The sequence below is a fragment of the Vigna unguiculata genome, chromosome 5, assembly GCF_004118075.2.
Source record: "Vigna unguiculata cultivar IT97K-499-35 chromosome 5, ASM411807v1, whole genome shotgun sequence".
Taxonomy (NCBI): Eukaryota; Viridiplantae; Streptophyta; class Magnoliopsida; order Fabales; family Fabaceae; genus Vigna; species Vigna unguiculata.
The window spans coordinates 43454892-43467919 of record NC_040283.1 but is presented as its reverse complement, the minus strand read 5'-3'; the positions used below and the strand labels follow the sequence as shown (position 1 = coordinate 43467919).

The window sequence follows — 13028 nt, the reverse complement described above, 5'->3', positions numbered from 1 at the left end:
CTATATCTTGACCATATTGCAATTTTGATTTTTTTTACATTTGAATTATTTGTTTATTACAAACATTTTTTTATTAGATTTTGTGTGTGTATGTGCTGTGAGTGAGTGAGATAAGCGTGTGTAAAGTGGTGGAAGAATCATAGCTAGCTGTACTTCAAAGACAGAATACTATGCAAAGGGTGATGTGGATCAATCAAAAGCTTCATCTCATGCAACACAAATTATTGTCTTCTCATGAAAATTCATATCTAAGCATCCTTAACAAGTGTCTGAAATTGTTTAAACTAATGATGTAAAAGAAAAACAGAGTACTTATATAATATATATATATACCTTGCTTGCAACTCTCTGACATCACACGATCGCTAACAGTGACAGTAACCAAAACCACAGCACTGTGGAAGGGATAGAAGAGAAGAAACACTCTTCTTCTTCTCCGTCTATATATTACCTCAACTATTAAATCTTTCTATCATTTTCTCTTCTCACAGAAACACTCACATTCAGTTTGAGCAATGGCTTCTGCGCGATTGGATCTGGACGGAAACCCCATAAAACCAATCACCATCTGTATGATAGGTGCCGGTGGCTTCATTGGGTCTCACCTCTGCGAGAAGCTCATGAATGAAACCCCTCACAAGGTTTTTGCTTTGGATGTTTACAACGACAAGATCAAACACCTTCTCGAACCCGACACGCTCCCCTGGGCTGGTCGCATCCAATTCCACCGCCTCAACATCAAGCACGATTCTCGACTTGAGGGTCTCATCAAGATTGCAGATCTGGTTTCACTCTGTTCCCTCCTAAAAATGCAATCTTTTTTCGTTTCCGATAACTTTTCTGTTTGAGACACAATTGGGTTGCTTTGTTCATTGTTTCAGACCATTAACCTGGCTGCTATATGCACTCCCGCGGATTACAACACTCGCCCTCTCGACACCATTTACAGCAACTTCATCGACGCGCTTCCTGTGGTGCGTGTTACTTTTTTTTTGTTTACTTTCTCTTACTGTGTGTGTGTGTGTGGAAGTTGGAATTGAGGATTGGAGTTTTGGGTTCAGGCGAAGTACTGTTCGGAGAACAACAAGCGTCTCATTCACTTCTCTACCTGTGAAGTGTATGGGAAAACGATTGGAAGCTTCCTCCCCAAAGATAGTGCACTTCGTCAGGTAACCTTTCACTTTCCTTCGACGTGCTACTGTAGATCTGTGCATAACCGACGATGCTTTGAAATCTACACTGCATCAATGGTTTATTTTTTTAGCAATGGTGGATCTTTCCAATGAATAGTCTTATCTATCTTTGTGTGTGTTTTTACTGTTATTCACACAATGTTTAGATAAAGTAGTGGAATCTATTGAGTTTTTTTCTTTGATAATGTTGTTTCGTTGTGGTGTTAGGATCCTGCATACTACGTGCTGAAGGAGGATGAGTCTCCTTGTATTTTTGGTTCGATTGAAAAGCAGAGATGGTCATATGCCTGTGCTAAGCAGTTGATTGAGAGGCTCATTTATGGTAATTGCTGTTTTCCATTTTCAATTTTCATGAATTGATTTTTGTCTCACTGAGATGGTGTTGTTGACAGCTGAGGGCGCTGAAAATGGATTGGAATTCACAATTGTGAGGCCTTTTAATTGGATTGGACCACGAATGGATTTCATTCCCGGCATTGATGGTCCAAGTGAGGGTGTTCCGCGGGTTCTGGCATGCTTTAGCAATGTGAGCTTGTGAGACTTAGGACTTTGTTTAACATTGAATGTTGCTGCTCAGTATTTTTTGAATTTCTGTTCTGAATATTTTCTGCAGAATCTCCTCCGTGGTGAGCCCCTCAAGCTTGTGGATGGTGGCCAATCCCAGAGAACCTTTGTGTATATTAAGGATGCTATTGAAGCTGTTTTGTTGATGATTGTAGGCTCCCATATCCAATCTTTGACGAGACTTTTTGATTTTAAGTGCAGATTATCTATCTCATTGCAGAAGTTCAACTTTAAACTGTTATTAACAATGACTTGTTAACAGGAAAATCCTGCGAGGGCCAATGGACACATTTTTAATGTGGGTAACCCAAACAACGAGGTTACGGTTAGGCAGCTTGCTGAAATGATGTCACAGGTTGAGCATCAAGTTTTAGTTTTTGACTCACCCTATTAGATTTTTCACATGGTGTTTGACACATGAAATAGTTATTTTCCTTCAACTCTGCAGGTTTATTCAAAGGTAAGTGGAGAAGCTCCCCTGGAAAAGCCTACTGTTGATGTGAGCTCCAAAGAATTTTATGGCGAGGGATATGATGACAGCGACAAGAGAATTCCTGACATGACCATAATTAATAGACAACTTGGTATATTTCCTTGTTCTACTTTATCTTAAAAATTGTTTGTTAAGAATTCAAGACGAGTCAGTGTTAGAAATTGAAGGTGAGTCCAAAGTCTTACATCTAATAGAAATGTGAAAGATGATTAGTATATAAGTAGAATATCCATAACTCAAAATGAAAGTGGGATGAAAGTGGTGTCTTGATTTTTTATATAAACTTGTTCACAACTCACCAGTACAGAATCTCCTACTGTCGTTATATAAGTAGAAAGATCTATAAACTCATTGTCTTAAACGCATAAATTCATTGTTTTAAGTTCATTGTTTTAAGCATTTGAGTTGAAAGTGGTATTCTGGTCTCTTATACAGGCTTGTTCATAATACGGAATCTTCCTGTGTTTTCCCTCACAACAACCAACAGTTTGAAGTTTCACGTTGGTTAAAAATTGAAATGAGTAACGTGAATAATATATAAGTAAAAAAAAAACTATGATCTGGTTTGAGTTGACAGTGATGTTCTGATAGCTCGTTCATGTCTCATCGGTGTTCAATTTTTTCGGAAAAACTCATTATTAACATATGTTTTTTATGTGGTAATGGTGTATTACTCCTATTTCAGGTTGGAATCCTAAGACCTCACTTTGGGACCTGCTTGAATCAACTCTGACCTATCAGCACAGAACTTACGCTGAAGCCATAAAGAAAGTGATTGCAAAGCCCGTGGCAAGTTAAGCTGGTATGGTGATGAAGTGCTTTGAGAAGAGTGTTCAGCGCATAGTGGATTAATTTTTATACATAGTAATTTTCCCCTTGGTTTTGGTTTGGGTAGCCAATACCCATATTGTTTATTACATATTTATCAAGTGATGAGAACTTATCCATGACAATTTGTGCTGTTGGGATGTGATTTTCACACGGGGAAACATACGACCAAAGAATATTCAGCTGTAACATTTAATCATATACTTCCTAAATTTATTGTCATTAATTTATTCAATGGAATATTTTTGTTGCACTATGTTTACATCTCCTATATTTTGATAAATTTCAGATCCACGCATGTAATTTTACGGATTTTAGAATTCACGAATACAGTGCATCAAACTTTCTAAAAGTGTAGAAATTATGATTAATTTAATAACAATATCATAATTACTTTTAATATTTTAAATTAATGTTATCAAAATTAATTATGTTTTGTTAAGTTAAAATAAGGTATAAATACACATTTGGTACCCAAACTTTTTCGGAAAGTTCAATGTGGTATCCGAACTTTAGGAATGTTTAATTTGGTACCCCAATTTTCTAAAGAGGTTCAATTTGGTCCTCTCCGGGAGTTAACACCGTGTCCGTACAGGACACGTGTCAAACTATGAAATTTCTTTTTTTTTTTTTTTTTTTTCAAAAAAATTAATTTTTTTTCAAAAAATTTAAAAAACTGCCACGTGTCAGTTTATCATCGTGCCACGTGGCAGCTTACAAGCATGACACGTGGCAGTGTAATAGTTGTTTTCAATTTAGTACCCCAATTTAAATTTTTGGTTCAATTTAGTACCCAAATTTTTTTAAATGATCAAATTTCGTTCTTTCCTATTTGAGACCAAATTAGTAAATAAGCTTAATTATAATTTATATAAACATGTTAAAATAATTGTTTTGAATTTATACATCAAATCAATACACCTAAATATTCAAATTATTTTATTTTTTACAAGTGTAAAAAATTTCATGTATAAAAAATTACAAAGGTTAAAATGAAAAAAATAAAATAATTTAAGTATTTAGGTGAAATGATTTGATGTATATATATCATAAAAAGTTATTGTAATATATATATATATATATATATAGGTTGTAATTAAACTTATTTACTAATTTGGTCTCAAATGGAAGATGACGAAATTGAATGATTTTAAAAAATTGGGTACTAAATTGAACCAAAAATTTAAATTGGGATACTAAATTGAAAACAACTATTACACTGTCACGTGTCATGCTTGTAAGCTGCCATGTGGCACGATGATAAACTGACATGTGGCAATTTTTTTAAATTTTTTGAAAAAAAAATTAATTTTTTGAAAAAAAAATAAAAAAGAAATAAAAATTTTATGGCTTGACAGTGTCCTGTACGGACACAGTGTTAACTCCAACTTAACGGAGAGGACCAAATTGAACCTCTTTAGAAAATTGGGGTACCAAATTGAACATTCCTAAAGTTCGGGTACCACATTGAACTTTCTGAAAAAATTTGGGTACCAAATGTGTATTTATACCTTAAATAATAGTGTGGTTTGTTCCTATTCCCTGAAAATATTTCTTAGTTTTAATACAGAACTTTTAGAATTTTCTATGGAAACTTATGAAATATATTTTGAAAATAGTTTTCTGAAATAAACTTTTCATAATAAACTTTTAAAGACATAAATAATACATTTCACAATATATAACGAGCTTTCCAAAACGAGTTTTTGTTTACATGTTTTTTTTTTTCTTTTTTTTTTTTTTCTTCTTCCTGTCAGAGGTGCGGTGAAGAATGAATTCGTAGATGTCGATGATACTAGTTGTAGCGAAAGGGTATGTTAGTATTTTAAATTTTAGTACGAGCTGCAGTTAATAATAATGAGGGTGCAGTAAGAAAATTCTCTATTACCTGTTGAATACATACTCGGGAAAATGTAGTACTAAAGTGGAGAAATAATAAATGATACTCTATTTAAAAATGAGAGAGAATGATATATGCTATAGAAAGGAACACATTAATTTTGTGTTTGCAAATAAGGATTTTAGAGATTAATAATATTATAATATTAAAACTAATAATAATAATAATAATACTAAAACTAATAATATTAATAATAATAATAATACTAAAACTAATAATATTAATAATAATAATACTAAAACTAATAATAATGATAATAATAATAATAAAACTAATAATAATTATTATATTATTTTATACAAATTTTAACTATAAACGTAAAACTGTAATCTAACAATTTTAACAATTTATCTATTAAAATATCATTTTATATCTATCACATTTATTAAATCATTCATAAAATTTCATAAAATTTACTTTCAAATTTCTTCATTTTTATCTCTTTACACCTTAAAACAAATAACTTCACTTTTTCTCTGCATCTCCTTAAATTCATTTACTTACCCTCCCTTAAAATCATTATTAAAAACAAACACATTATAAATCTTTAGGATACTTTTACACAACTTTTTTTTAAGATTTAAAAAAAATGAAAGTATAAACTAGTTTTAGTTTATAAATAACTTTTTTGTTCATTTTTCTCTTAAGAGTTTTTAGAAAATATGTTCAGACGTGCTTTTAGAATTTTAGAAAAAAATAAACGTGTGGTCATCTACAATATCATTTCATACCAGGTATTTTGTTATTCCCATTTTCAGTTTTGCTATCCTCACACCTGAACTCGTTTTTAAAAGACCAATTACCCAAACACATTTTTGTTGTGTAATAATTGGTAGAAGGAGGTGTGACTTCACAAAATTTAAGGTAAAGGTTAACTTTCATGGGATGTTATAAATTTAAATTATTTATTATTCAAATACTACATCATAAAAAATATTTTTAATTGTTTTTTCTTTTGAATAAAAACGAGGAGTAGTATTATTTTAATAAAAAACTAAGAGTACTATCGTAAGAAAAATCATAAAAACGACTATGAAGTTAATATAAAGGAACGTGAGAAAAATAAAGGCTCTCAAACTATGGAAGAAGTATGAGTTTAAAAATATTGAAGTTGGAATGAGTGGTCTTGAAGATTACTTGAACTAATGATATTGTTTTAACTGGCATACTGACAAAAAATACTAATGACGATCATTATATGTAAGAGTGATCATCACTATACTATGCACTCCTTTTATATTTAAATTAAATATACATAAAAAAAACAATTTTACATCGACTAAAAATACTACTTAAGTTCATTATTATTATTATTATTATTTTTGCAAAGAAACTATATTAAATTATTAATTATATTTATGAAAAGCAGTGTTTAGCTTTGAGATTAAAAGTATCATTGAAATTATTGTAATACACATATACTTTCTACATCGAGCGTGAGTCAAAGTTGAAAACCATTTAAATATACATTTTCTTTAATCCTTTGAAATGTCTTTTAAATAAAATTATTATAATAAAAATTTTCGATTTTAAAATGATAATGTTTCAGTTTATTTGTATTTATTTTACTATAACAAATGAACTTAAAGTTTAGTTAATAAAATTTAACGAAGTAAATCAGCATTTTGTTAACTTGGAATTTTGAATTGAGAAATAAGAGAAGCAAAAGTCAAAATTTCTCCACTTATCCGGTTGATAAAATATAAAATAAAAAATTGATATTTTAATATAGAAGTAATCTTATTCTTATATACAGTCCTGATAATTCATTTTTATCACTAACAAATATATAATTTATATGACAAGTAAAGTGATTGTTCAACCATATTATTGACTTCAACAATAAAAAATCAGTTTCTAGATTACTATTTACGAAATTCAATTTTCGCTTCATTTTTCTTCTACAACTAATGTTATTTCTACGACCACTCATTTGTAACATGAGTCATTATTAAATTATTATTATCATTATTATTATTTTTAATATTTTTCCTTTGCTAATTCTGTTCCACCAAACAAACCGTAAACCGTGACACCCATGTTACCATTCCAAAAAAACGATGCCACCCATGTTTGAGTGTGCGATAGTGGAACCCACTCACCAAACGAGGGCGCGTGGAAACCACTCGCTCTGATTAAGGTAACAAGGAAATCGAAGCCACGCGTGTTGTAATGGGGCATGATTCTGCAGGAGGCAAAGTTGTTGAACAAGAAAATGAAGAAGGAAAAAAACAAATAAAAAGACAAAACCTAATTTCCACCTCACATCACACTTCCTGTCATTTTATTGACCTGTAATGTTCTGCTTGGCCCCGACGACGCTCCTCTATGCCCTTTCTTATCGTCCAATTTATTCATTCGCATTCTCTCACTTCATGTTATTTTTATGACATAATATTCAATACTCTAACTTCAAAAATTACAATTATCCACCTACTATTCAATTATTATATTTAAATATTTTTACTTCATCTTATCATGTTTAAGAATTGTTCCTTTTCTTAAACTTTTTTTTTAATTATTTGTTTGGAAGTTTAAAATCTATTCACAATTTTATGTTTAAAAAGTATATTGAAATATTGAAGAAAAAAAAATCTAAACTATTTTTATTCTCGATTCTAAGGAATAAGAAGCTATTAAAATACAAAAAATACTTTAAATTTAAAATAATTTGTTTAAATGAAAGGGTTAGATTTGTATTATAGAAAAAACACTATTAGATTATTTGTAATGATGACAAGCAATATTAATGTTTAATACATTATATTTTAATATTTTATACTCATTCAACACTGACATTTAGATTTTAACATCTAGATCATAAACAATGTATTTTATTTTTATTTTTGTTATTGATAATTAAATAAAATATCAATTAAATTACAAGACTTTTATATTAAAGTTAAATTTAAGAAAATAAAAACATTGTAATATAACAAATTATAAAAAATAAAATAAATTCTCGTTAAATATAACTCAGGCGATTGAGATATTTAGACTAAGAAAAGTTCTTCTAGTATTAATTTTTCATTTTCAAAATTTTACTTTATTTTAGTAGTGTTTATGTGTTAAATCATTACACGTCATTAATATCGTGATCTATCCTGATTTTATGGCTTTTATTATAAATAAATCTTCCAACTAGGTAGTTTTTTAATATTTATTTTCATAATGTTTAAATACAATACTTTTGTGGAAAGGAATTATAATAACATTTTGCTGACTTAAAAAACTAAAATAATGATTTTGAAATTTTAACACCAAATACAAAAATTCAAGAAATGAAAAGAATATTTAAGTAACTCTTTTGGCAGAAAGTTAAATATTATTGTTATGACTACAAAGTATTATATAAATATGTGGTGATATTATTATATACTATTTGTACCAAAGGCTTTTAACTTACGAAACTGGCGCTGCAATTTTTTTATTGAAGCTTGCTTTACTTTACCTCGACCGTTTCTGCCGTCGTGATCCTGCGTCATTCTCTGTTCTTTTAATTCCAATTTCCCAATTCTTTAATTGTTCTATTTCTAGGGGCTATGCTCTTTGTACCATACTTTCGCTAGTTTTTTTTTTTTTTTTTTTTTTTCATATAAAAGATACATCTGTGCCTTTCTCTTTTTCCCTTTTTCTTTCTAGAATTAAGAAGAAGAAGCAACAATTTAGGAAAAAACAATGATGTTGTGTTGGTAGAGTAAGTGGGGAAAGAGAGGGTCTTTCCTTCCCTCAACCATGGCTCCTACTGGGAAGCTTTCCGGGTTTCGTCGAGAAGGCAGTGATTGGTACTTCTCTCTCAAAATTTCTTGTTTTGAAGTAAAAAATCGTTTTTTTAATGGGCTGATGAGGAAATGACACCTTTTGTTCACCTGATTACTGGGTGGAGTCCAAGTCAGACATGCATATCGAAAAAAAGAAGATTTTGATGTGATTTATGTTGTTAATTTTTTTGGTTTGTGGTCTTGATAGGTTCTGCAATGGGGGACTGCCAAGTGATATCACTGTTTCCATCGAGGGTGTCACTTTCCATCTTCATAAGGTACCTGCTTTGCGTTCAGAAATTTGCTCTTCTCTCTGGTTTATTGATAGATGAAATAGTTGCGTTGTGGGGCTTTTTTTTTTGTTCTTCTGTCTCTGTTTTTATTTTTCGAAATTTGATCCAACTTCTGGTTCCTTTTTGTTTGAGTTATGTAACGAAGCATCCATCTTCAAATAAGGGAATTGGATTAGACTTGCTAGAGATACCATACCACATGTTACAATGGCCGCAAAGTTTTCACGGTTTCACCATAAATTTCATCTATTTATTGGAATTTAGTACAATTCCACCAGTTTGTGGGCAACCTTGTATTCCTACGCTGGAATCCACTTGTATGGTTTTCAAAGGTTGTGATGTTCTTGCTGATTTTCTTTGTGGAGTTTGACTTAAAAATTCCTTCAGCTTAAGGTCAGATAGGGGAGGGACAAGACTGTTTTTAATTATAAATGGATTGTATTTCAGCTCATTTTGTATTGTTTAATATGACAATGGTTATAAAATTTTGCTTATAAGTTATGGATGTTATTCGTGATGTATATCCATTGGTGCAGATATTTCATTACTAATGCTTAACTTTCCCAGTTACTGATGAAGCTAAAAATTTATCTAGTTCTCAGACCCGTGATTTGCTCTTATGGAAGTAATGCTACTAGGTGGGGTTTTTGGCATGTCATGAAACACTTGTTCTTGTTTCATCTAAATTAGTTTTCTTGGCTAAGAGGAAAAACTCAGAGCTTTGAGATATTTCTGTTTTTCCCTTTTTCAATTTGGACTCCATGCATGATTACATGATGAACTAGTGAGCATTTCTGTATCACAAGGCTTAATTTTATGCTAGTTATACTGTTACGCCTTTGGTAAATTATTTGTGTACTGAATGCATTGGAGTTTGAATAAGTTATGTCATGGAACTGCAGTTTCCTCTTGTATCAAAGAGTGGAAAATTTGCTAAAGCAAATGACGAGTCCAAGGATGCAGACAAGAAGACTCTGAAAATGGTGCTGGAAGAATTTCCTGGTGGTCCTGACACTTTCTTAATAGCAGCCAAATTCTGTTACGGATACCGTGTGGAACTGACGGCCAGAAATGTAGTATTGGTTCACTGTGCTGCAGAATACCTTGAAATGACAGATGAATTTGGAGAAGGTAACTTGTTGTCAAAATCAGAGAGTTTTTTCCATAAAAACACATTGCGGAACTGGAAAGATTGTATTTTGGCTCTCCAAAGTTCTGAGCCTGTTCTACCGAGAGCTGAAAAGCTTCAGTTAGTGGGAAAGTGTTTGAATGCTCTTTCTATGATGGTTTGTACGGACCCAAGTTTGTTTGGATGGCCCATGATGATGTATGGGAGTTTTCAGAGCCCTGGTGGAAGCATTCTTTGGAATGGCATCAACACTGGTGCCAGGATTCGGAGTTCAGAATCTGATTGGTGGTTTGAAGACATCTCATATCTCAGTGTGAATTTGTTTGAGAGGCTAATTAAGACAATGCAAGCAAGAGGTATAAGACCTGAAAACCTTGCAGGTGCCATAATGTACTATTCTAGAAAGCACTTGCCAGGTCTAGGTCGGTGGCAGGGTGGTCAAGGTGGAAAAACCAGAACAGTTGCAAGCTTCAGCTTGACGCCGGCCACGGTGGATCAGAGGGTTCTGTTGGAAAGCATTGAGAAACTTCTTCCTGACAAGAAGGGGAAATCTTATTGCCGATTCCTTTTAGGACTTCTTCGGGTGGCTTTGATTTTGAATGTCAGCCAAACCTGCAAGGATTCTTTGGAGAGGAGAATAGGGATGCAATTGGAACTTGCAACTTTGGATAGTCTTCTAATTCCTACATATTCAGATTCAGATGCATTATACAACACTGAATGTATTGAACAGATAGTCCATTATTTTGTATCTACAGAATCAAATTTAACAGCCTTTTCTCCTTCATCACATGACCAACAAACACCAGCATCACCATCATCTGAGTCTTTGAGGAAGGTTTCGAAGTTGATAGATAGCTACATCTCAGAAATTGCTTCAGATGTTAATTTGAAACCAGGAAAGATACGCCGGCTTGCCGATGCCCTCCCCGAGTCATCAAGATTATTGCATGATGGGCTTTACAGGGCACTGGACATATATTTCAAGGTTTGATTTTTTTGAGCTACACTTTTGCATAAATACTTATTTATGGTCATCTATGATGCACCGATACTTTAATTTAGGTCTTGTATTCCTGTTTGACACATATCCGTATCCGATATTTTAGGATACTTTATTGATATTTATAAATGAAGTATCTAATCTATGAAACAGTAGTACTTTTATGATAACAATAATTTATAATTTTTTTATAACGTTTAGTACATATGATTTTAATTTGGATTCATACAATAATAATCATATATTTATCATGTTTTTTAGACTTTTTGTATACTTTTTAATATGCATATATCACGCATCGTATCTTATTATTTCCAAAATAAACGTATTGGCATATCATATACGTATCGTATCCGATACACATATCGTATCCGATACACATATCGTATCCGATACACATATCGTATTCGATACACATATTGTGTCCGTACATCATAGGTGGTGATTGTTAGTTAACGATGACTCCTTCTGCTATTGTGCAGGCTCATCCTTGGCTCTCTGATAGGGAGAAGGAAGAACTATGCAACATCATTGATTACCAGAAACTTTCAATCCATGCTTGTGCTCATGCATCCCAAAATGATAGGTTACCCCTGAGAGTTGTTCTTCAAGTGTTGTTCTTTGAACAACTGCATTTGAGAACAGCATTAGCCGGCTGTCTTAATGCACTGGATGGTGAGATCGCCACAACAGCTCCGGTTCCAGTTGCTGCCTTAGGCGAAACGGCCGGTGAAATTGTACAAAGAGATGGATGGGTGACTGTTGTGCGTGAAAACCAGGTTTTAAAGGTGGATATGGACAGGATGAGTTCTAGAGTTGGAGAACTTGAAGAAGAGTTCAGCAAAATAAAGCAAGAAATGAAAAGTGTGGCCAAATCTCACAGCTCCCGAAGCTCCCCTCGGTTCGTTGCCCGGAAAATTGGGTGTAAGCTCGTTCCTCGGCCTTCAGATGCTCAACCGGAATCCCTGAACCGCACCGGATCCACACCAAGAGCATCCATTGAACGGGCACGGCGTTCCCTCAAGTCCAAGCACTCAGAAAGTTTTACTTGAGTATCAAGAAACCATAATCCCTCTTAATTTTATTCATATATACATATAGCAGTGTTGTGTGGTTTTGAATTTTTTGTACGAGGGAAAGGGAAGGAAAATGTTTCTCAATCCATTATGCGCTTTTATTTCACCAGTTTGCATATTTGAACATTTTCCATTTCTTTCCCTTGTGTAAAGTTTGTAAACTTGTGTAGGCAATTTCACAAATTGTCCTGTTTGTTTGGGGAATAGCTCCTGTATTTATTATCCGTATAGATTTATTCTTCATTTGAAGATATTGACAGTGGAAGATGTTGTTTTAGACCCATATGTGAAGAACATTATTGTCATCGAACAAAGAATCATCCATGTTCCCCCTCGTGCAGATGCAAAGCTGATGCACAAAGGTTGGAGAACTCAAACAAATGTAACAGTTGTGCTTATAGCAGAGCTTCTTTTGTAGATGACAAATGTTGTATAGCTGTGAAGAGTGTAATTTCTTTACAAATGACAAAGGCAAATATTTTATAGGCTCTCTATCACTCGTGCTGGTTTTTTCCGCTTAGTTAGGGTCGGCAATTTGGAGTTTATGATGTCTTGTAATTCTTGCTTCGGCTAAACTTTGATTAATTGAGAATTGTTAGGTCTAGAGAGTGAGAGTGGATTTCATAGAGAGATATAACATCAATAAAATTTGAGTCCAATCACATAAGATATTGATATCATATTCAATTCAAAATCTTAAGACAATGGATTTATAGATTTTCTTTTATCTTTATATAATACTTTACTTTCAATCCAAAACTAGACTTATTTTTATAAATACATGTATT

The 13028-nt window shown here is 32.5% G+C and overlaps 2 protein-coding genes across 4 annotated transcripts; both read left to right on the top strand.

The window, feature by feature from the left end:
* The first annotated feature begins 336 nt into the window (after positions 1 to 336).
* On the top strand, positions 337 to 3334 carry LOC114185448 (UDP-D-apiose/UDP-D-xylose synthase 2). Its single transcript, XM_028073169.1, has 9 exons — positions 337 to 785; positions 882 to 974; positions 1062 to 1169; positions 1401 to 1515; positions 1586 to 1719; positions 1807 to 1908; positions 2020 to 2112; positions 2206 to 2341; positions 2936 to 3334. The coding sequence occupies exons 1-9, from the start codon at positions 516 to 518 to the stop codon at positions 3046 to 3048; spliced, it is 1164 nt and encodes a 387-aa protein (XP_027928970.1). The 5' UTR covers positions 337 to 515; the 3' UTR covers positions 3049 to 3334.
* A 5049-nt stretch (positions 3335 to 8383) lies between these two features.
* On the top strand, positions 8384 to 12734 carry LOC114185461 (BTB/POZ domain-containing protein At3g44820). 3 transcript variants are annotated; one of them, XM_028073192.1, is made up of 4 exons: positions 8384 to 8763; positions 8948 to 9017; positions 9935 to 11149; positions 11647 to 12734. In XM_028073192.1, exons 1-4 carry the CDS (start codon positions 8714 to 8716, stop codon positions 12214 to 12216), a joined length of 1905 nt encoding a protein of 634 aa, XP_027928993.1. In that variant the 5' UTR covers positions 8384 to 8713; the 3' UTR covers positions 12217 to 12734. The 3 variants fall into 3 exon arrangements, with proteins under 3 accessions (XP_027928993.1, XP_027928995.1, XP_027928994.1); XM_028073194.1 differs by lacking the exons at positions 8384 to 8763; positions 8948 to 9017 and adding an exon at positions 9041 to 9425; XM_028073193.1 differs by lacking the exons at positions 8384 to 8763; positions 8948 to 9017 and adding an exon at positions 9439 to 9670.
* Positions 12735 to 13028: the final 294 nt, after the last annotated feature.

Bases quoted from the DNA above. Each gene is read 5' to 3' on its own strand.
- LOC114185448 (XM_028073169.1), top strand. From the start codon at position 516: ATGGCTTCTGCGCGATTGGATCTGGACGGAAACCCCATAAAACCAATC. The intron at 975-1,061 runs GTGCGTGTTACT...TTTTGGGTTCAG, and splicing joins TCATCGACGCGCTTCCTGTG to GCGAAGTACTGTTCGGAGAA. The intron at 1,516-1,585 runs GTAATTGCTGTT...TGTTGTTGACAG, and splicing joins GATTGAGAGGCTCATTTATG to CTGAGGGCGCTGAAAATGGA.
- LOC114185461 (XM_028073192.1), top strand. From the start codon at position 8,714: ATGGCTCCTACTGGGAAGCTTTCCGGGTTTCGTCGAGAAGGCAGTGAT. The intron at 8,764-8,947 runs GTACTTCTCTCT...TGGTCTTGATAG, and splicing joins CGTCGAGAAGGCAGTGATTG to GTTCTGCAATGGGGGACTGC. The intron at 9,018-9,934 runs GTACCTGCTTTG...ATGGAACTGCAG, and splicing joins TCACTTTCCATCTTCATAAG to TTTCCTCTTGTATCAAAGAG.